General features: G+C 32.6%; 2 protein-coding genes across 6 annotated transcripts; one reads left to right on the forward strand and one right to left on the reverse strand.

The window, feature by feature from the left end:
- Nucleotides 1–186: 186 nt before the first annotated feature.
- LOC148626687 (uncharacterized protein CXorf58-like) lies at nucleotides 187–10,382 on the forward strand. Of its 2 annotated transcripts, XM_088570872.1 has the most exons (11): nucleotides 187–299; nucleotides 1,968–2,278; nucleotides 2,833–2,932; nucleotides 3,098–3,192; nucleotides 4,163–4,274; nucleotides 5,126–5,257; nucleotides 5,605–5,680; nucleotides 6,648–6,801; nucleotides 7,238–7,379; nucleotides 7,670–7,684; nucleotides 8,366–10,382. In XM_088570872.1, exons 2-11 carry the CDS (start codon nucleotides 1,989–1,991, stop codon nucleotides 8,579–8,581), a joined length of 1,332 nt encoding a protein of 443 aa, XP_088426998.1. In that variant the 5' UTR covers nucleotides 187–299; nucleotides 1,968–1,988; the 3' UTR covers nucleotides 8,582–10,382. The 2 variants fall into 2 exon arrangements, with proteins under 2 accessions (XP_088426998.1, XP_088426999.1); XM_088570873.1 differs by lacking the exon at nucleotides 7,670–7,684 and having other exon boundaries at nucleotides 188–299.
- A 1,223-nt stretch (nucleotides 10,383–11,605) lies between these two features.
- On the reverse strand, nucleotides 11,606–23,855 carry LOC148626688 (uncharacterized). 4 transcript variants are annotated; one of them, XM_088570869.1, is made up of 8 exons: nucleotides 23,725–23,855; nucleotides 22,991–23,460; nucleotides 22,339–22,399; nucleotides 21,181–21,273; nucleotides 20,527–20,826; nucleotides 19,851–20,225; nucleotides 14,439–14,487; nucleotides 11,606–12,663 (listed from the first exon to the last, which is right to left on the reverse strand). In XM_088570869.1, exons 2-8 carry the CDS (start codon nucleotides 23,354–23,356, stop codon nucleotides 11,622–11,624), a joined length of 2,286 nt encoding a protein of 761 aa, XP_088426995.1. In that variant the 5' UTR covers nucleotides 23,357–23,460; nucleotides 23,725–23,855; the 3' UTR covers nucleotides 11,606–11,621. The 4 variants fall into 4 exon arrangements, with proteins under 4 accessions (XP_088426995.1, XP_088426994.1, XP_088426993.1 ...); XM_088570868.1 differs by having other exon boundaries at nucleotides 22,357–22,399; nucleotides 22,991–23,831; XM_088570867.1 differs by having other exon boundaries at nucleotides 22,991–23,831.
- Nucleotides 23,856–24,103: the final 248 nt, after the last annotated feature.

Here is a 24,103-nt window from a genome sequence, read left to right on the forward strand (position 1 = left end):
TTAAGAATAAGCGAATGAACTTTTAAAGACACGTGTAAATTTAGTATCAACTAAAATTCTATATATTTAAAAACATAACTTATTTTCTTCCTATTTAGAATGTAATATGTTTTATTAGAAATTGAGAGGATGAATTTTCTCGATAAAGATCCTTAAGTTTCTTAAGAATGTCGTTCTTCAATTCATTCTCTTATTCTTTCCAAGTATCCAAAGCATCCCGCCATATTGTTTATTGTGGAGACCAAAAATGTGAATGCAATAATGTGATTTAGTTAAAATACTCAACTTCTCCGTTTTTGGTAAACAAAATTTATTTAATCTAAGCAGAAATTTTGAATATAAATATAATGATATTGCTTGATATTTAATTTCCAACAATAACAATTGTAGTGAAAATTGTGGTCGGCATTATGCATTTATGGTATTGGCTAATGCCCCTTTAGATTGGTGAAACGTACAACACTTTCAAAAAAACATATGTAAATACCCCAAATGAAGGAGCTTATCATTTCTCCAATGAATGCACATATCAGAATTGCTTCTAAATGACATGTTGAAGTTCAGAGAAACAATGTGATATCTTTAATCTCAGTTGAAAGAAGTTTGTATACAAAACAACATGGAAAATAAAATGAGGAAGGCCACGTTTTGTGTAGCCTGCATTTTAAATATTTCTGAAGCTTCAAAGTACCCTGATTTAGTGTTTTGCCTGGACGAAAGTTTCTCAAGTGTCAGTATGATTCATTTTTAGACAAATTTCTAAACATTTCAGAAAGCTTGCTTATAATGTAAGTCCAATACATAAATCTCCTTGGTATAGGATATATTCACTATTTTCTGGGGCAGGGTGGTCGAGTGGTTCAACACTACTGTGGACTTAGTCCCACACAAGTCCAGTTTCCAGGCCCCTATCTCCTACAAGCCTTGTGACCATACAAGAACCTCACATTAGCTAAATGGTTGAAAATCTTGCCGTTGGTTAAAAAGCTCTAAAGAGCTTTTGTTAATTGTGTATTATTAACAGACTTTAAATAAGATTTTCCTTTACCTTTTTGGATTATGTCACACACAGTATTAAACCTGTCCTCTTATTCAAATTATAAAAAAAAACTTTTCAAATTTGTATTGAGTAATGCTCATGACTTTGGTTTTCACATCTTGTATAGCCTGTAAGCTAGTACATTTGTATAGTGATTTTTTCTAAATTACGATAACATTACCCTCCATACACAACATACTTTTAGTCAGAGGCTTACGTCATAGTAACTAGGAGTAGTTGTGGACATACAATGTAAACAGAATTCAGAATTTATTTATTTAAAGAAAGCTCTATAATTGAACATAATCAGTAAAAACAATACACAGAACAATATTTATACAATATTGACTAGATTGAAGAATATACAAAAATAAATTAATGAAGTATACATGTATCAACTTATAACTTTTATTTTGTAAACAATAGCAATCAGAGGCAAAATAAGTCATTGAAGATATAATACTTTTATGAATTCAGATGTTGCTTGCAATTTAATAAGTTAAAGGAATTATAAAGGTCATCAAGATTTTAGAGATTTTTTCTTTTGATTTGCTGGCACTATTTAAAAGTGTAATCAAGGGAACCAAGGTTATAGCGGTAATCAAAAGAATGCAATCCAGGGACAGAGACCAGACATGGAAAACAGACATACACAACAAAGAATATAAAGTAACTAAAAATCATACATACAAAGTAACAGAAGAACCCCCCCCCCCCCCCAGTTGCTCATAAAAAGTAAAGTCTGGGGTAGACAAACGTGCAAAGGAAAACTATGACCTGTTGAATAGATGCAGATGGATACATCATAATGATCCATAAACAATAGGTCCTCAACAGTGATCATTATTCATGAGTATCTATTTTGCACTGTAATTAAATTGACCAATTTACTTTGAAGGTAGATTACCATATGAATTTGATTTTACAGACTTTTATCTTACATCACAACATGGGAGATTCTCCAGGAGGAAAAAGTGGCAAGAGTTATGATGCCAAGAGCATTGCAAGTAGAGCATCAATAAGTGTTAAGCTGCCATCAGCCCAAAGTGATGAGTTTAAACGGAAATCAGCCACACCAACAAGAAGCCTTCATGGTGATTTTGTTGCAACACTGGAAGGACAGGAGTTTGGAAGAGCAAGACCAATTACAACAACTCCAGTTAGTTCCACAAATTTTGATCATATAAGTCAACGAAAATCCACTTCCAGGCATGAAAGACCACAAAGATCAGAAAAAGAGTAAGAAACTGTTGTCAATGTTTTTATGTTTTTTTATGGTGAAGTTGCTCAATCAAGGCATTCTTAACATTGTTAAACACATTTTTGGTTAAAAGTCAATTTCTTCCAAAATATACTTGTTTACTCACTGCCTCTGGACATTTTGTTTGATTTATGCTGTTTATATTGATCCAGTGAAACAACACCCTGTAAAGGGTGAACCTACTTAAACTAATCATTCATTATACCCCACGCAACAAAGTTGTAGATGGTACAATGTTTTTGTCATGTCTTTCTATCAATTCTTTTTGCCTTCTCGAGCTATCACAAAGTATGTGACTGAAGCATCTTGTCATCAGAAATTTAGTGGGAGTTATGCCCTTTGAACTTAGTTAAAAGTGCATGGCTGAAGCAAGTTGTCATCACAAATTCAGTGGGAATTATGTGCTTTTCAGCCTAAATTGAAGTACATGACTAAAGCATCTTGTCATCACAACTCCTCTTATTTGTAATATGAACTATTCCTGAAAGAATCATGAACCAAGCTGTTGTCTCATTTGTTAATGTATTTTCAGACTTATAAAACAAGCTGCAGCCACTATTATTGAAAGACAGTGGATTGCCTTCAGAGACCGACAAATGTTTAAGTTGTTAAAACATGCAGTTTGTGCAGCAGTAAGTTTACTACTTGTTTTGTATTTTTTTTCTGTAATTAAGACAGTGCAAACATTTCCCAGTTTACAGTATTAAATTGAAAAAAAAGGTCTTGAAGGAAAGAAGACAACAACTGATCAGCACCTTTGTCATGAATAGAAATTGATTTATGTATTATATTTTCAGGAAAATTCCCTTTCTAATGAAATCCTTCGGAAAGTTTGCCCAAAAGAAGCACAGTTGTTGTGTGACAAGTTTCAGCAAGTTAGGGTCAGATTCAGGTAATGGAACATGTTAATACATGAAGAAAACTGTCCAATATTGAACCCTTTCAGAGTTTTAATTCAGTGTAGAAAGGTGTTTAATTTAACTTAGGTTCAAAATTAATTTAAACTGATATAAATAGACTTTAAAAAGTGCAGGGATTAAGACAGGTTTTCCGATTATTTAGGATTTGGTTGAAACAGATTTCACTATATTCTGATAGGGCGCTACTGTACCATGTAGTCACAATCTCGGGAACAATCGCTAGCTTCAGCTTCAGTGAAATAGCTATTTTCTCTTTTTAATGTTCTTTTAGAACACCAAATGTTGTTTCTGGCTGAGTGAAATTTAGTTATTCAACTTATTATTAAAATTCATGTGCATAACTTAACTTGCATGCCCAATATGTAGGAGGCACTGTTCCTTCACCATCACCAATCACATGGTATTTAGGGGATAGTGTCGAAATGTGTTGAGACTGAGTCAGAATGATGTGTCCAAGTGGAGTTGCATGCCTACTTGTTGGCTGTTGCTAGCACAATAATGATCAAATCAATTGTTTTCATCCTGGAATGCATGTAATATAGGCCATTGGATGTTGAATAATATTCACTTGATTGATGTAAGATATGTAGTAATGTCAAATATGATATTTTAACCAAGTGTATCTGGACATTATAATGAAAGTTTTGAGTTATTGTAGTGAAAACTGGTATATATTAGAGTAAGAGTATTCAACAGATTTGTTTCTTCTTTTTTTCTTGTCAAGTGATTTAACTTTCCCTGACTATATATTGATCCCATACACATTTTCCTATAATTTTATTTTTTAACACTTCAGAACCTTGAAACTCTTTCATAACAATTATACGAAAGTGTTCTAAAATTTCTTAAATGTCTTAGAAAGATTTGTCTCAGAATGAACTATATTTCATTACTCCTCAGTTGACAACATATTTCAATGATAATGTGTTATTTTTATTGCAGGTTTGGAGGGCCAGAATTTCCGCCTATGATATTTTTCAAAATATATATTCACACAGAAGGAAAAGGTTTAAAATATATGAGTGGAAGAAGAACTATAAAACCAGCTTCAGAGGTAATGGAGCATTTAGATGTCAATTAAAGAGTTGTCTACCCTGGCAAATCATAAAAATTGTTTATTTGTGTTACTTATTTAAGTAATGTTCTGATGCTTTGATGGTGAACATAGTTGTTAAAATATTTGAACAGGTGTATATGAAATAATCTGGTTTTGTTAACACTACAAAATACAAAGTGTAAACTGACATTAACCATGTTGTTGCGTATAACCTGTCTAAAATTAGAAATATTCCTTATTATTTAATATCTGATTGATTCGGACTTTGTTCGTTATCAAAACATTATTTTGTTTTTGAATAAGTAGGTGCTGACTGATCAACATTAATGTTGTCATGGTACCGAAGCAAGTTGTACAAAAAACTGGGTTTGCACAATGAGAAACAACCAATCAGAAAGCTTGTTACAAATCAAATTAAATTGTTTTCATACTAAACAGCCGCTTACAGTACTGATCAAGATTTTATAATAATTTACAAAATTTAATTTGCAGTTAAGGTAAATATTTTTGTTAAATAAATCTGTTTCATCTATGTCCCATTAACAAATGATTTAAATGAAATACTGAATTTGGATGAAATTTATAGGAAAAGTTGACTTATTGTTAAATTTTCAAAACACAGAGATTGACATAATTTAATAATAGAATAGATTTTATCATGTTTCCTTCCAATGGTTAGACATGATTTTAATTACCGTATATCTGCTTCTGATTTAAACAATTTTCGCTTTTTGGTTGGCTCCTTACAACCATGTCTGATTTGTGGTATTGGTCTCTGTGTCTTTGACATTGTAGTCTACTTGATATCTATTTTTCTAGGGATTTCATATTGTTAGATTATTTTATAGGCCTCCGAAGATTCTTTACGTAACATGGGAAACAGGAGATTTTACGACCAGATGTTACAGGATGCCATGTTTCAGCAACAGTACAGAATCACAGATGAAGTTGATGTCACGACATTAAAAGATTATATGCAGGTTTGTGTAAATGAATTTAGAGGATTTTCAATTTTTTTACTACTCATTTGAATCACTCCTGACACAGCACAGAATTGTAAGCTGTCAAATCTCCTTTAAGATGTATTTTTAAGACAATCTAATTAAAATTCGACCATCAATTGTTCCATTCAGTCAGATTGCTTTAAGACCTTTACAATATATGATCTGTTTATCTGTTGTGTGGTATAATAATAAGAATGACTACTGTTAATGGTGAGTTGAAGAGTTACATGGTAGCACACCTTTAATTGACTTATGACATTAAAACTTAAGAAATTTACTCTCATTTTGAAATATAAGAAAATAAATATTTCACTTTTTTACAGTATTTAGCTAACACAGATGAATCTCCAGCTTCTATGGGTGGCAAAGAAAACTACTGGAGAAAGTTAACATTGGACGGTAAGGTTGTATATAATACATGAAGTGGAATAAATTGTTAATATGAAAAAAAGGCAGCATTTCAGCTACTGCAACTGCCTTTTCAGAAAAAATATTTTGTTAAACTCTTTTATTGTTTTACTATTCTAACTTGTCTTTTTCAACCTTTGAAAAACATTCCCAGCTGATTTTCTACTCTATATCTTGTGCAACTGAAGAAACACCAACTGAAAGATGTTGAGTAGAAAGTTATTTGGAGGGGAAACTGAAAAAGGCATACGGCCAAAACATTTTTCAGGGACAGTTTGGAACAGAAACATTCTTGAGGATTTTTGATACAAATGTTTCACTATTTATTTACAAAATGTCCTGAAACTTTTAGGAAACTCAGAGATGATAATGCTGCATTAATTTTATGCCTTCATCCTTTCAAAGACTGATGTTTTTCTTTCCATATTTGATCCAAAGACAATTCAAACCAGTTTAAACTTCATCATCCTTAATTCATGATAGACCAATATTATATAGGATAACACTAACCAGACTGGTTTTTTATGTTCATTGTTATTCGTTTTTTTTACATTTTTCTATACATTTGGTCGATTTTTGCCTTTTATGAATAGTTTCATTTCATTTATTTAAGGGCCTTTTACAGCTTGCTGTATGGTACTTGTTTTGTTAAGTGTTGAAGACTGTGTAATGACCTGTAGAAATTTAATTGTTTGTTGCTTGGCTTACGGAGGATGACTGTCTTATTGGCAATCATACAACATCTCCTATCATTTACTTTTTAACTTTGTATGTATTATTTTAGTTACTTTATGTTCTTTGTTGTGTTTGCCTGTTTTCTATATCTGGTCTTTGTCCCTGGATTACATTCTTTTTTATTTCTGCTGGAGTCTTGGTTCCCTTGATTACTCCTTATATTCTAAATTTAAAGGGAAAAATAGTCCTTAGAATTGTCAATAACTAGATTATTATTTTTCAGATTTATCCAGACGAACAATATTTTACGACATAGTTGATTATTTATATAACCAGAGAATGTCGCCACGGTTACATGTAGAACTACCTATACTCATTCAAAAACCAGTTTCACAGGAAATAAAAGTTCAACATATAAGAGCTATATCTGAATTGAGGTAAGTACTTTAATTAAGAGCTGTCCATGTCAGGCAGATTCTATGATATGGTTAGCACATGGTAAATTTTATTTTGTTAAAGTGACAATGGATGACTTGGAAAAGGATTTTAAAGTTTCCTTACAATTCACAAAAATAAAGAGTTATCTTTTTTTTTAATGAATTTTAATGAATTTTAATGCTTTATCTATAATTTTTCTCTGTTAATCAATTTCACAAAATAAAAAAAAAATTAAATGTGTCTTTATTGAAATTGTGTATGACTATTTAAAAACAGTTTTTCATGGATTTTACAATATTTTATTTTTCATTAAAGCAGTATGTCCCTTTTTCTATTTAACTTGATATAGATCTTTGCTTTGTTGTGTATCCAAATATACTTTTCACTTGATGGTGCCAAAATCTAGTTTTAAATTGAATTTGGGCCCATTTACAGAACACTGGATTCAGTACCACAGGTTCCAATGCATACTCCAAAATCGAAGATGTCACAGTCTTATAGTCAGCCATCTAGTCGTCGATCAAAACAGGCAAGACTGAGGGCAATGAAACTTAGAAAGATGTATGGCCTAGATAAGGTTTGTTGGTTTGGAACTTATTAATAAAATAATTACTTTTATCCAATAGGTGGAGTATTGAAATAAGTTAGATTTGTTTTTAAGTTATGACACGTTCAGTTTTGTTTTGCTTTATCTTCATCAGTATGTTACCAGCTATAATCTTTGGTTTCTTTTGCGAAAAAACATGTTGGCCTGCTCTTAAATATATAAAACAAACAATATATTGATGGAATATTTTCAACAAACATTGTCCAATTTATAGTTTATTGATTGCTGACATTGTGTTATTTTCTTGTGCTTTATTTCAGCTGGTAATAATTGAAGTATGTATAAATGTTTTGAGGTTGACCATGAGGAATCACTCATTTTTTTTTATCTACATTTGGTAGAGGTTTCATCGTTTATTTTTTCATGAAATCAGAGGGACATGTGATTTCGTGAATAGCTGGATATCATCATTGATTAGTAGATTTTTTTCAAACAATGTAATGGACAGCACATATATGGTTGGGGTCACACAATATTGTTGTGGATTTCATATTTTATCATATTGTAAACAATTTTTTTTAGATTGACAGGTACAGATGTTGTATTTTTTTTAATTATAAATTGAAGGGGAATCAGTTGTATAAATATACATATATTTTTCTTGTGGAAAAATACTTTGTATTTCATTGAAATGTACCCAACCCAAAACGAAAATGAGAATGACTTTTATGCCCTGCTAGGCACTTGATAATATACTTATTAAAAAAAAATCATATGCAGATATTACACAATCTTTTTAGATGATAGAAAGGTTCAAGTAATTTTTCATTCAAACTGCAATACATATCTGTATTTAACTCCTTAAATTTGATTGGTGGGATATTGAAAGGGAGAAAAATGTATGCAAAAGTGCATAGAGATACATGGCAAATAGATTTTCCAATAAGTAGCCATTTACCATAATTTCCAAAAGTGTAGGAGTCTCAATTTGTTTTATCATTGGTTTATTTTTTTAGGAGGGCAGTAATTTAAAGTTGGATTCTAGGGAACCTACAGCTGTATCAGAGGAGCCAGATGACTATTTTGATAAGTACGGGATAACAGGAGAGGAGGGAGAAGGAGAGGAATGGGAGAAAGAAGCTAGTAAACTCTACGAATGGACACAAGAATTATCTTTTAACGATGACTTAATAGCTACTCCAAGGCTACCAACTGGAGTAGCACTTTCATAGCATACAAAGGTTTTCTGGAAGCATGACAGTTGAGGGTTATGATTTTTACTTGGATCGGGTCATCCTGTATTCCATGGCTGAAACCTAAATAAAAAAAAATCTAATCAATGAATGAAAGGTTCAAGATATGGTGTTTGGTATGCCTGTTGATGAATGTGTCTGAACTTTGTCTGTTAATTATGGCATTTGTTTATAGAGATTGTGAAAGTAAGTATGGGTTCATTTAGAAGTCTATTTCAGTTAGGTGGAAAATTCCAACAAGTTACAGACTTGTAGCAGCTTCAGTTGTGTGGAAAACTATTTTGTTTGCATATGATAGTTGATATTGGAAACTGAAATTTATATTTTTTTTAGAATTGACGTAATTTTTTTTCTGTTTTTTTTTTCTGGCTATGAAGAAATAACCTCAATCAGGTTATTTCAAATAGACAGAAAACAGATCAAAGTAATTTTCTTTTAATGTTATTTTAGTTTCAAAATTATAAAAAAATTAAATCATAAAGTCACAGCCACATAATCAAAATTTGGTCTATGAGATGATGGACAATTTTTTTTATCCAATCAAAAAGAAAAGTGTGTTACTTCTGATAATGAATTTTTCTAATATGTATTTGACTTTTTTGTTAAGAAATGTAAGATTGATGAAATAATATTTATATTTCAATTATGTCAAATTGAAAAAGAAGTCTCTTATCAGGAGGTTTTAGCTGCTAGTAAGTGTAATGAATGTCTTGCCTTCTGAATAAAAAGACTTCTTTATGTCCAAAACTTATTTATTAAAATTCGTGTTGTACATGTATACATACTATTTAAATCATGTACAATATAATCATATTGAAAGTGCAAGGATAGTTGATGTCTTGGTCGATGATTACAATTATAAAAGTGCTTCTATCATTCTCTTTACTGTATTCAGTTTTCTCCAATGTTATATTATGTCATTAGGGTGCCTTCTTTTTACTGCTGATCTATTTAAAGCTGTTCCTTATGTACTTTCATTTATCTGTATAGGCCATTGAAAAATAGTTTGTTGCCAGTAATTAGGATTTTTTTGGCATGTCATGCATTCTGGCTGATTTCTAGTCATGTGTTTTGTAGTTTTTTTATTGTAGTACCAATACATGTTTTATATATTAGCAGAAATATCCTTCTTTTTTTCTGGACTTATATATTAAGTGTAGATAATGTGGGCTCAGCTGCATTGATCCGTTTTTTTAATGCAACAAGCAAGTACTGTTTCTTGGCCCCATCTTTATTTATTAATACTATCACTTATTGTTAGATTTATGTTTTTGTTTTCTATTTATATTTTCCACAGTTTAATAGGAGGGTATTGTAGAGTAAAACCTGTCTAAACCAAGCCCTGTAAAAACCCGTCTAAACCAAACACTGAATAATCTAAAAAAAAACTTGTCTAAACCAAACTGAATAATCTAAAAAACTGTCTAAACCAAACCCTGAAAACCCTGTCTAATCCAGACACTTTTTTAATGTCCCTTATTATCAATTGAAATGTTTTTAATCTTTGGCCATCTGAACACCTCTCTGAACCAAATTAATTCTTGAGTCCAAAGGGGGTTTCCTTAAGGCAGTTTTCACTGTAATATGAAAGGTTTGTTTATCTTCTATAATCTGGTATCATACAAACATCATTTTCATATATCATTGTACAGCTGAAGCTATGAAAGAGAAGAGTGATAATCATTTATTTCTAATCTCACTGTTATTTTTGTGATACTTATTTGGTTGTTATGTTAAATATGAACATTTTTATACATGTAATTAAATATCAAAAGATTTGTCTAAGTGTTTGGTTTAATTATCTGTAAATACAGTGGCAGATCTCCCCGTCCCCATTTGTTGAAATTAATTTTGGGCAAAAACTGGCAAGTACGGTAATAGCCTAGGATCCCCTTTTTCTCAAACACCTTTGAAATCCCCCTTTTCAAAAATCTGGATAGGGCACTGGAAAATGTTTAAACAACTATTGACCTAAAAATTTTGTCAAGTTACCAATAGATATAAAATTACCATGCACAAGTTGTCAAGTGCTTCAAAAAAAACGTTTTGTCGGTTTGCTGGCATTAATATTCTACCCTACCGGTGCACCTGGTCCATGCTCTCAGTTTTAAGTGGAGTACCAGTTGCTCATTTGCTTTTGTTACTTTGAACATGTTATTTTGGTTTGATATATTCAGGCTCTTTGTTATGTGTATGTTTTTTCCTGTCTAGTCTTTATCATTGGATAACCTCTTTAGATTTCGACTTGAATCTCGATTCCCTTGATTACTCTGTCAGGAAATGCTATGCTATTTTTTCTAGCCATATGCTGATCCAAAGAGGCAATTGACCCCTTTTACGCTCGGAAAAGTTGATTTTTTCAAATAGAGAGCATTGGAATTCACTTGCGATCTCTACGGAATTGTTCATTCATTCCTTTATGTGTGGTCGCATAATCTGCACTCTCTTATATGATATATAGCGCTTAGGAGTTTTGAGAATCAAAATTTGACTTAGTTGAATTTTACATGTTAGGTCTTTTCATGTTTGTCTTAAGAAAATGAAAGCATTCCGAAAGTTGGCAAATTTTATATATTTTTAGTCCGAAAGGCATTTTTTGATATGCATATAAAATGACACAATTGCAACCTTTTAAACAATTCATGACTTTCACGGAATATGTTCAGACAGCAAATATAAGAATTTAATAGTGCAAAAGGATAGCTATGTTGATGTTTGATATAGCTGACTTAAGAAGATAGGGAACAACTAAATAATTTTGTTTGCATGAAATCTCGATTTTATTTTTCACTAGTATTGGAGTAAAATGACAGACGCCCCCTCAAATAGGAAACAACTAAATAATTTAGTTAGCATGAAATCGATTAAATGATACTTTACAAAGAATGGTTTTAAATTTGTTTGCATGAAAAATCAATTTCTAATTTCATTAGTATTACCCTAAACAAATTCTTGCCTCATTTCCGTCGGTCTTAACACGACAGAATAAAATTTAGATTTAAATTCAAAATAAAACGATTTATTTTTGTTTCACAAACATTCTTATCTCCCTCCCATTTTTGTTTGCGATAAACAATCTACGATTATTTTCATCAAAACAGAAAGCTGTCGGTTCTTCTATACCATCCTGCTTATTCAGTATATTTTCTATGGTTCTGTCCGAGTGCAAGCTGTAGATGCAGTTCCCCGAATTAGACAAAATTAAGGTTTCATTGTTAGTCTTGTCAACTGTTATATCATGTATCAAATCTCTTTGTTGCTCAGAATTGTTCACTTTAAAACAACATGAAGAAACATGATGAAATCGTCTCCCTTTATACCAGTGCTTAGAAAGCAACTGTATACTTTCTTCGTGAATTTCATTATTGTTACTCAAAAGCAGTACATGTGACATAGTTGTTGAAGCTTCATCACAAGGCTTCCCAATACTGATATCCTCGGAGGTGATTGAATCTTCATCTGCAGAATCACCAACATGGAAACCATCGGAGCTGTTGGAATCTTCATCTAAATATCTAGTAGAACTCTCATTCCAATATGGTTGAAATGACTTTAAAGCGATTCTAGTTATAGAACAGTGTGCTGTGATCGTTCTTAAATACTCGTCGCTTCGACTAAAAACATGATATGCGTCTTCTCCACCTATCAGCACTACATCTTCTGTTGCATTTATACCAAGGCAGTAAATTCCAACGAAGACACATTTCTTTAGAAAAATTGTGTTTTCTTCTATTGAGATATACTGGTAGGATCTTAGATCTGGTAGAGTAAAAACTACATCAATAACATCAACACCGCTAACATCCGATCCTTCACTGGTTTCTATGTCCATAGGACACACACATACATCCCATATGTTGCCAAGCAAGTAGCACTCATCAAGAAATGCACCAGTGTCAGAAAACATAAAAACACGTTTACTTCCAGTATAAGTTACTATCAATTGGTCATTTTTCGTGACTTCTAAACTGTTGATCATCAACTGTTCTCTAACATTAGCCGAAACATTAAGTTGGGTAGACTTATACACTTTACCTTCATTTTTCCCACTATCCAATTTCCTAAGATGACAGAAATGAAAGGAGGTCATAATAGTTCTGAACGCTATCAACTTATAAACTCGATGCGATGTACTAAGAAACTAAACATTTTTCAAGTAAATCTGACTGAGTTTAAAAGTTGATGATTTTTTTTTATTAAAGCTATACATTCTTCTACACTAATCCAGTACATTTAAGACGTTTTCAAAAAAAATATCGAAAACCTAAAATAGACGGCAACTAACGTTCTGAAATCGATATCATTTTGAAAAGCAACAATACCTGCCAAGATTGGAAGATGCTTGACCAATCTTAATTTAATTACCAAAATACAAATATTGACATCGCTTTGTTCAATCCCAGCGTTTTTTAAGGTTAAAGTGATGTTGCCGTAGTCTACTTTTGTGTAAACACAGGCATTTTACAGTTTTCTGAAAAATAAACTGATCCAAATACACCATTTACACTGTAAAACCTAGATTTAACCCACCATTGCGTTTGAAAAGCTGTACCAAATCAGGGTCATTGCAGTACCCGCTGCTCCAATGCTGTAATATCTATTATGTCAGATTTATTTTAGGACTTGACTTGATTATGGATCGGATAAATTAATGTTAAGTAATTTTGTTGTTACCCTTATTTACTCAATAACCGATATCGGATTTATAATTATTTTAATCATTCTTTTTTAATATATAAAGAGATTAAATGTGTCAAATGACAAATTCTCACGTGCTACTGCAGGATTGCGTATTGTGCTGTATAATTACCTGGGGAGTTATGCTTTCACATCAGATTACGTAAAACTATATTTGAAAATTATTTAATTAGTTACATGTTTTATGCAGGGTGTTGCTGACTTAAAAGAGTATTTTATAGTACCTGCATGGGATTAGGCATCTACCCGCAGTTGCCGGTGTATTAGGCAATTGGGTATGGGGCATATGCATGGGAAACGGATCATGGGCATGGGGCAAGGGAAATGGGAAGAACGGGAATCGGTACTGATAAGGCGTACAATGATGATAAGCAAATATTAACCTGAATTATCAATGCCAAATATTATTTTAGATAAAAATTAAAAACAAAGTGATTATAAAGATGTTCAATTGGGTATAGCGAATGGGTCAATAGGGATGGGAGATAGGAGAATGAGAATGGTAAGTTTACACCTTAGAAGACTGACGATGGAAAGAAATGAGCATTACGTAGTTTTTATCGTATCATTGGTCTATTAATAACTTTGTAGGGTACTGGGTGAATGAAGGAGTAATCAAGGGAACCAATATTATAGCGGAAATCAAAAGAACACAATTCCAGAACAAAGACCAGACAGGTAAACAGACAAACACAACAAAGAAGATAAAATAACCAAAAATAATATGTACAGATAAACAAAATTCAGCAATTCAGACACAACTGAAAACTGGGAGCAGTGACCAGGTGCATCGGCAGGGTTAACGTCCTTTTTTTTTTTTTTTTTTTTTTTTTTTTTTTTAGAAAACCCCGCCGAGTTGCGCATAAAAAGTCAAGTCCGGGGCAGACAAACGAGGAAAGGAAAACTATGACACGTTGAACAAAATCAGTTTTCAAGGTGCAGATGGATACACCGTAACGATAGACGAGTTCATGATGTCGACCACAAACTTCTGTAGTTCTGAATTTAACCTTGTAGCAAGACAATCTTTTTTCAACCTCTAAAAACTGCTAGATAATGGCAATTTATTGTATAAACCATCGATCTAAATAGCATTAAAAAGATGATATTTTAAAGAAAGTTTTAATTTTATACATACACGTCTATTTCTGCTTTTGAATCTTCTGTGGGACCGGACTCGTTAGAGGCTGTAAAACAGTTTACTAGACAGTTAAAGAATTTAAATTACAAATTTACTTATATAAGATACAATTTGGAATGAAAATGACTTACCCAGGATGCCCGAGCGGTTTACCCTCTTCATAAACTTGTGTATATATATATATAGAAAGGTCTGAAAAATTCCCAACGATGTTAGAACTGTCAAATTTGCATCGCAAAGCTATATTTTACATATGTTATATACACAAACGTGGACTACACAGCTCCATCGGATCAAATTGATACAGGGAAGATGCCCCGTGCAGGTCCGGGTGTTAAAAGAATAGGCCTGCAGCAGCGCTAAGCTTGTCGTAAAAGGCGACTAAATAGTGCTCAGAACCCTAGCCGGTCTGCCCACAGAGCAACTGGGATGTGTGCCCCAGGTGGTTGAATGGGGTACCCATGGCGTGTTACATGCTGGGGTTGTCAGGCTATAATACGGAAAACCTGACCGCAAACCATAGTGGTGCACTGTGTTGGGAATTATGCTACGTTCCTCGTACGTTAAAGAACCCTACTGTGGTATTCTCCCGGAGTAGGAACCATAGGACTCCGCCACAGGAGGCAAAATTGCCCGACCCCACCCACCTCTCCCTATATCCAGTGGCAATCAAAATTTGTCGACCCTATTATCCTTGTGTCCCATCCCTTTTTCATGTCATCATCATTTCATGTTCATTTTATCATTAAGTTCATGTTCATCGTCTGAATATAGCTGAAATATTGCTGCTCGGACGTTAAACCTCAACAAAGAAAGATACAGGGAAGATAATATAAACTATAAAATTCGAAAAAGTTCGAGTCCCGCGGAGGAAACGACCAAAAAATGGAAGCATAGAAGGGTCTTAAAATTTCCCAACGATATTAGAACTGTCAAATATGCGAAGCAAATTTTTTGTCGTTTCCTCCGCGGGACTCGAACTCGTACCGCTGTGACATCTATGGCAACACCGCCTGTAAAAAGTACCTAAGGAATATTTTCCCGGAAATTATCTCCCCTTTGAAAGAATTTTCCCGTCAATTTCAAATTAAGTTTGCAATTTACCGTACAAAATTGTTTGTCAAAAAATCTCTTAAAATAATTCAAACAACGTGATTTTCAAATACTAATATGTAATAGATTATAGTAAATTGAGAAGTTATGTACCTGTATGATTATGCTAGATGACAGAAAAGCCTGTGTAATAGGCTTGATCGACCTTATGGATTAATCTCTCATCAGCAGCATTATAATTAATTACATAAGATGATCCAAAAAAAAAAAAAAAACCCAAGAAGCGCTTAAAACAAAAATTATCGAAATAGGAAGCCAAACCCATCATCAAGAGGTTCTACCATGTGCAATACAATGTATGAAGCCAAAGCCATCATCAAGAGGTTCTACCGTGTGCAATACAACGAATGAAGACTCATTGTTTTGTGTATTTTGAAATTTGTAATACTGCAAATTTTGATGAATAATATATGATGTTATTCGGGATCAGACAAGTCTGACTACTGGAAGAATGGACGTCAGAATTGACTTGGATTAAAATCTTTAACAGGGATGGGTTCAAATACTTTTAATTGAATACTTTCAATTACTTTGGATTTTTTTTTCAAATACATTACATTGCAATTACTTTGATTTATAAAATGTATTTGATTTTTTTCAAATACTTTTGAAAATATAATTAATTACTTTTCAAATACTTTATGTTTTGAAAGACCACAATATATGACAAATAAACAAAAAAATCCCTAAACAGTCTAGCAGACATCACTCACAAAATTGAAAAATTTTAACTTTTAAAACTCACTATTGTATTATTTTATTAGTTTGACACTTTCTTAATCACTCTCACACCTTTTCTAATTTCAAATGATGTTGTTACTTGGGTTTCTAATATGACCTCATGGCACTTAGGGAGATCTGGTAAATGACTGTCCAAAGTGGATTAAGATATTAATCAAAGACAGGAACAAAACTGTTTAATAATTAACAAATGATCAATTTATGCTTTTTAATTGAAAATATATATGTCACCTTATGTGTAATTTTCATTATGTATTATTAAACCATACACCATACCCATCATGACGTATCACCGACTTCCTATATTGACGTATACATATCACTTGCTAACATTGCAAGCTGGCGCGAATTGAATTATGCGCACCCAGGCATAGCTCGACTCAGCATTCTATATTTCATTAACTGCCAGATAGCCTAGCTTAGCTGACGCTATAATGCCGAAGCAATATATTTACAGGTATAGTGAATTTGCATTGTTTTTCTAATTTTACCGAAATTTCATTTATAATTTAGTTTTTGGTTTAGGATTAGATAACCGTTTTATTTTGCGATAGTACATTTTAACGTTTGTTTATAATTATGCTATTATTCGGATTTTTGCTGAAATTTGCGATAGAAATCTTTTTTATGTTTGTTTTTTAAATTGCAAAAGCGCTTAGCAAGTTTGTCAGCCATAGTGTCATTTTATTGTGTTTTCTGGTCGTGTATAATTGAGTTATTTATTGTTTTTTGAAAGAAAAGTAAATATGTACAGTTTGTAAATAAATATATTGACGGTTTATAAAGATTTTGGCTCTTAATGGTTGGTGAAACTTGTCCTGGCGATGGAGATTTAGTCTCAGCCCATATGCCCTGCGACATATAACTAATCAACACTATTTTATTGTAATATTGTTCAAAATATCATTTTTTTAATTTATTTTTTTATTATGTAAAATTGATATTTTTGATAATCTTGCCCTATTTAGTTTACATAACTGCCTTTAGAAAGCGGTATCAGAAAGTTCTTATCATTAAATTGCAATGTATACAGTATTTAAAATGTAATTGAGAAGTATTTAAATACTTTCAATTACATGTAATTGAAAAATTCCATCAATTACAAATGGGTGCGTATAAATTGAGCGACATTGTCTTTTCAGCGACTATCTTTTGAGCGACGCTTTTTGAGTAATTGCGTATATCATTTGAGCGACATCAAATCAATACAAAATATAAAAACGGCATATAAATTCAGCGACATATTTTTTAATTGATTAAATACAGATGTACATAAAATTCACATAAACGGTCCACCAGTTCGCACTGGTCAAAACTAGCCCTTTCTCGAATGTATTAGTTCAACTTCAGTGAATCGACCAGTACTTTTTCCCTTCTGAATATCACTCAAAAGATTAAACGACAATAAATAAAGACAAAAATATATTAGTGAAATACATTTAAAATGGAGATTGAGAAGTACACAACGAATCGAGGGAAAGAAGGTATAGTTGTTGATGGATTTAAGTATAGGCTTGACAAATCATATAGTGCCACACATCTTTGGAGATGTATAAAAGCCAAATGCAAAGCCCGATGCAAGACAGATTTAACGGATTTGATGATATTGGATGGACGTAATGAGCATAACCATGAAAAGGAAGAAGAAAGAAAGATACAGAGACACAACATCAGACAAGCTTGCAAGAGAAAAGCTGAAGACAGCATAACAGAACGGCCACACAAGCTAATAGTACATGAAGTTGGGAAAACAGAGAACGCTAGTTTAGTCCCAGAAGATGTTAGCCTGATAAGACAAGCTGTTTATAGAGTAAGGTATGTTCAATAAAAGTATTAAAAATATGATCATGATTACTAAAAATGAAGAAAACAACAAAAGTGTTGTTCCATTGCTTATCTTATTATTAAACATATATAATGATTTTGTGTCATGTAAATTTATTCCATATCCTATGAGTTCCTAATATTATTTATTTGTTTATATTTTCAGGAGAAAGACAACGCTAAAGCTACCAAAATCAAGAGAGGAAACCCACGAAAATCTTAAGGACTACGATTTGATGTCTACAAATTTAGAGAAAATGATGTACGTCAATGATGCTGAGACGGGTATTATTATGCTGACTACAAAAAGCAATATGGAATATTTTTGTGAGCCCATTGTGGAAATTTTTGGTGACGGGACATTCAAATATTGTCCGAAGTTTTTCTACCAACTTTACACATTGCTTGGATATAAACACGGACGCTACATACCATGTGCTTTCTTCCTGCTTCCTTCAAAATCAAAGGAGTGTTATATCAAAATCAAAGGAGTGTTATATCAACATGTTTCGTCATCTTATTACAGTAGTAACAGATTTAGGATTGAACTTTACACTTACCTCTATCCACTTGGATTTTGAAGATGCTGTTTTTGAAGCTGCCAGAGAGTTTTGGCCAGAAGTTTTAATTAGAGATGTTAAACGGACAACAAACGGATGCGAGTCTTTTCACAAGCAGTTTAGTGAAATGTTTTATAGCCATCATCCGAACATTTATGATTTTTTGGAGAAGGTCAGACTTATCCAGACATACAACAGTCTTAAGAAAAGAGCTTCTATGCGACCAATGCTCTTGACTATTAACGAAAAGTCAAATGTGCAGCAGATGCGTGAATTCCAGGAACAGTACAGAGCAGGCGATATCTCAAGACTTGAGTTCGTTAAACTTATGGCATACAAGTCTCAGCCGGTCATCATTTTATTACGATTGTGTACATAGAAGTTTTTAATAGTACATTATTTTTAACAATTGTAAAGTATTTTATATAAACTATGTGGTTTCCGTGAACAATAAACAAACACTATATCCTGCTCAAAATCCTACTCCCACCTGCCCGTAGTGAGCAGGGGACACTGACTAACGGAAGAGGTAATAAGTATTTTTCTCAGGTAAATGTCGCTGAATTTAAAAAATAAAAAGTCGCTCAATTTATATGTGTTTTGTCGCTGAAAAGATCATGTCGCTCAAATTAAAAAAATGCAAAATGTCGCTCAATTCATCATCTCCTTTACAAATACTTTGCAATGACTTCCAAAAATAGATTTTATTATAATTAATTGCTATTACCAATTTCAATCACCCCAACCCTGGTGCACAGTGGGAATATGTAAATAAGAATTCTGTGATTTTTTCATTAAATTAATGCAGTGGTTTAAAGGAAGATTAAAGGATAGTAATGTAAGATGAGTAATGGATAAGATATGGGTACCCACGTGTTTCCATATTCATAAACAACAAAATCCGTGTTTTGCTATGTGAACGCTCCACGTTGATTTTGATCAAAATCTTAAATAGGAGGTGCATTCTGGAAATATGTTATAAAGATTCCTTGAAAGCTTGAATTTCATTCAGTTTTGTAGGAGGGGTAACGGTAGGAGAAAGGTACTCATCTGCGCAACAAAGGACGGACACCCTTAAAACTATATACCCCATTTCAAAGTGGAGATATAAAACCAAAACAACACGCAAAACAATGCAAACCAAACCAAAACAAAACAAAAAAATAGTTACCGTCTTTATCTTCCAAAGACTTCTCTCCTGCAACCATTGGCTTGGTTTCGTGTGATTCGCCATTTTCAGAGCTGTTTTCGCGATTTTGATCGTTTACGTCAGCTAGATTCTCATCATCAGTACTAAAGTCTCCTGATTTTTCTCTTGCTATTTTATCCTCAAATGACGCTATCAAGTGGTCGAGAGGATCATCTATAAAGAGCTCTTTGGATAAGGATCTAGAGAGGCTTCCCAACTCAATCATTAAAGAGCTGTAAGATCGCTTTAACTGCTTATTGATTTCTTGTTTTAACCTGTATATCTCATCATCTCTTTTGCGAAGAACTTCATCTTTCTCTGTACATACAATGCAGGCAACTTTATAGTCATCTCTATCTGTTAACATTAAGTCAGAAAACAGTAAAGGGAATTTACTTAATTTTGTTAGTAGTGGCCTAAACTATCCATGATGATCTGCTATAAGAGTAATCAAGGAAACTAAGATTCAAGCGGTAATCAAAAAGGTTATATTTCAAGAATAAAGTCTAAACAGGGAAAATAGACACACACAAAAAAGAATATGAAGTAACTGATAATTTGAAAGTTGAAACCTGTGAGATAATTGTATTGATAACAATAACTAAAGCCGACCTCGTAATGCTATTTATGCCACAATTTGTTAGTTGGTAAAACATACCTTTCATGGGCAAATAATAGATAACAATCGATACGTCAATTTCCATTTCCACAGATGTGTCATCAAGATTGCACTTTGATGCAAACTGCTCCAGAAATGGCCCAACTGCATTGTAAAATTCATCTGCATTTGTCAGTAAGGACATGTTTATTGACGTTGTGACAACTAGTGACCCAGCATATATGAACTCTATTTTGAAATCGAGCAAGGCTGAAACTTGCTTCAGTTTTTCAGCCACCTCTTTGACATTCCAGTTTCCCTGGGTTTTGAATGTCCACACCACTAAACACTTCTTTTCGCCTGAGAAAATTGCACAGAATTAGTAACATCTCAAATTATCTACACAATTGGTTTTTACGGGTCAATCTTTTTTTCTATACCTTCAATGCACAATCACTAAACTTATCTTATGAAGTGTATTTGGGTCAATTGATCTTTGACTTCTCCTCTAAGTAAAGCAAAATAGCAGAAAACGTCACCGTTTTCGCTTGAAAGTATGATATATGAATGTACATCTTTCCATTGATAAGTAATGAATGTGTGTACCCTCTGTGGTCATCAAAGTTTAAAAAACTCTTATCCGTCTGATGCATACATCGAAACATTAAAAACAAAAACGTATAAAAAACCGAAAATTTAAAGATGTATTAAAACCTTGACTTTCGCCTTGTAACATGTCTGTCATCTCATTTGTTGATCCATGAGGTGGGTTAAATCCGGACATTCCAACATGGAATTGTAAATTCCCTAAAATATATAGATGGGGAGACAAAATAAGAAAAATCATAAAAAAGATGTTCGGTAGCCACTATATTTAAACTTTACAAAGTGATTCCATTAGAATTTAATTTAGCATCCGACTTTTAATCAAGAATAGCTTTTAACAGCACACTATGAACTGCAATAAATGTTCCACATGTACAAACTTAATTATATAATGAAATACAAAATAGGGTGAAATTTGGGATTATGAAATGATAAATGTAGGCAGTAAAGTCAGCCGAAAGTACCACTCATAAAATCATAAGTAACTGGATCGAGGGTAATATTATTTCTGTTTACATATGACTTACTCATGGCATGTCATTTCCCGCCATATTATACTTGTGTGTGTGGTAGCCAATATCTATAAATTGTTTGTTCTCTGTCATATTAGTCATATACGTACATTGTGTTACTTGCTATAGCATTGTTTTGCTGATGCAATAAAGTATTCATTCATTCATTCATTCATTCATTCAATATCATATGAACCGCACTTTATTCAAATATTTTTTACACAATATTTTCATATGAATCGAGAAATTTATAGTTTCCATATTTGACACATGTGCGGTATCAATTAGTTGATCTGAGGACGAGATAAGTGAGATGGAACACGGATAGCCAGATGAAATGGCGGATAGGAGGAAAGAATAACAAACAAACAGGTTGACTTAAAAAAAACATGCAATCCACTCGTTTAATATTAGTAAAAAAAACTGTTTTAGTATAAAGAGTTTTACGAAAGTAGGATAAACAAACCAATTTCTGAATAATGTATCAAGCAGACGGCGATAATTCTTCCAGCCGAATGTTGCGACAATACAATTGAAATATGCTTAATTTATTTAGTATTAATTAAAAACTTCCTGTACTTAAAGAGGTAAACCTAGGGTAAGGGACATAACTCTTGAAATCTGTGATATGTTTTATCATATTTAATTTAAGTTGACACAAAATGAAATCAGCCCAAGTTACTTTGGAGCTTACATGAGATTGATGTAAAATGCTTAATACAAACGTTCCAGTGATAAGAGTTGTGTCGCTTACCCTTGTACAAATACTTACCGCCCACCGTATAGTCCATTTTGTTTAAAACCTTTGACAATTTCTGGAATGGAAATTAAATGTGTACAAAGTCGCTTATATTTAAGAATTTGTTAAGTAGAAAAAATAGCCCGGCCGAAACTTAAATAATGTCAAACTAAATTGAAGCGACTATCAATCCTTTAAATCGGTAAATTTAAAAAAATGACCCCCTAAACCAAGGTCCTGCCTATCGGAACAAAATTAACGCTAATCTTTTTAGTTGTCAACCATTCAAATTCTGTGCACTGTCTTAAATATTAGTTGCGTGTATTCTTGTTTCTAACTATTTGATTTGCGAATTTATTTTCTCATAAGAATAAATATTTGAACAAAGGAAGTGGCTGACATTACAAAATCCACAACCACCCGAAAGTATAAAAAGTCACTATTTTTAATTAAAATGAACGACTCATAAATAGCCATTAAACGGACAGTGTAAATTTCAAAGAAATCGAATAATAGAATTGGGTGTTTATAGAAACAAATAGTAATTGTTTGTAGATGTAAATTATTTTCGATTTTTTATTACCATATGAAATTATTATGTTTTGAAATCGTATATACGTTTTGTGTGGCGTGTCTTAAGTGTTTGTGTAAAATGCTATATTCTTACGTTTTCGATATCCGCATTACACATCCGGATCGTATCTGCAATATCTTCTTTAAAGTTGTATTTCGATTTTATTTCACCAATTCTTTTTATAGTTTGTCTGTGATACATTTTTGAAATGACACTTGCTAAATTGCATGTTGCGTTTTCTAAGATGCCCAATAGTTGCACGAATAACTCTTGTGAAACAGTGTCACCACAATGGAATAGTTTATTTCTTGTGTCCCTTATTTCTTTAACCCAGCGTGGATTCCCAGCAATTGGTGGAAATGTGAAGCATGTGGTAATGATTTTGTATATAATCGTGATATCTAAATCGCATATGTCACATGTAGGGTCAGCCGAGTACAGACATACACAATGTTCCATGTTTTGTTGACCACTCTTCTCTTCATGATCAGGCGTACTGACCTCATCACGTTTGAAGAGACGTTCAAATTCACATTCTTCTAATTTTCGTTTTTCTTTTGAATCTGAAAAGTTTCCAGACTTTGCACATTGACAACATAAGACAGCTGGGTAACACAAATGGAATAGTTTATGTACATGGCTATTCAGAAAAACGTTTAGACTGCAAAGATGATTCTTCAAAACGCACATTTCAAAGAAATTATACACGACAAACATAGTAATGTCATTATAAAAAGTGTTTAGATGATCTTTATTCGTTTCCATTTTCGCCGAAATTTCTGTCTTCTTGTACTGCAAAGCAAGAAAAGCACAGACTAATATAATACCTGAATTCAATGATTGACTTTTGAAACGTTTTCAACGATCCAGAACCAAATATTAAGTCTACATAATTTGCAGAGAACAATATGGCGATCATAACAACATGACCAGGAAGGATCAATATTCGATAAAAATAGAATATACCTATCAGGTAAAGGTAAAGATAAGTTTTAAAAGGTTTTAAGCCATGTATGTGGAGATACGACCGTTTGCAAATGCAAGCTTCCTGAAAAGTAAATAATAAATTAATACAAATATGTACACTACGTAATAGAAGCATCATATTATGAATACAACAGTTTTAAATAAGAAACTCGGGAAAATAAAACATAGGGTTATTTCAAGACTTAATTGATATGCATATATGAACGTTAACAGGAAAAA

This window comes from Perna viridis, chromosome 2 (assembly GCF_037379345.1).
Source record: "Perna viridis isolate PV_CMFRI_1.1 ecotype Kerala chromosome 2, ASM3737934v1, whole genome shotgun sequence".
Lineage (NCBI taxonomy): Eukaryota > Metazoa > Mollusca > Bivalvia > Mytilida > Mytilidae > Perna > Perna viridis.

Coding starts and splice junctions, on each gene's coding strand:
- LOC148626687 (XM_088570872.1), top strand. CDS start 1,989: ATGGGAGATTCTCCAGGAGGAAAAAGTGGCAAGAGTTATGATGCCAAG. Junction 2,279..2,832: donor CCACAAAGATCAGAAAAAGA/GTAAGAAACTGT, acceptor ATGTATTTTCAG/ACTTATAAAACAAGCTGCAG. Junction 5,681..6,647: donor GAGAAAGTTAACATTGGACG/GTAAGGTTGTAT, acceptor ATTATTTTTCAG/ATTTATCCAGACGAACAATA.
- LOC148626688 (XM_088570867.1), bottom strand. CDS start 23,662: ATGGAAACGAATAAAGATCATCTAAACACTTTTTATAATGACATTACT. Junction 20,827..21,180: donor GTTACAAGGCGAAAGTCAAG/GTTTTAATACAT, acceptor CAATTTTCTCAG/GCGAAAAGAAGTGTTTAGTG. Junction 12,664..14,438: donor TCAAAAGCAGAAATAGACGT/GTATGTATAAAA, acceptor CTGTCATCTTAG/GAAATTGGATAGTGGGAAAA.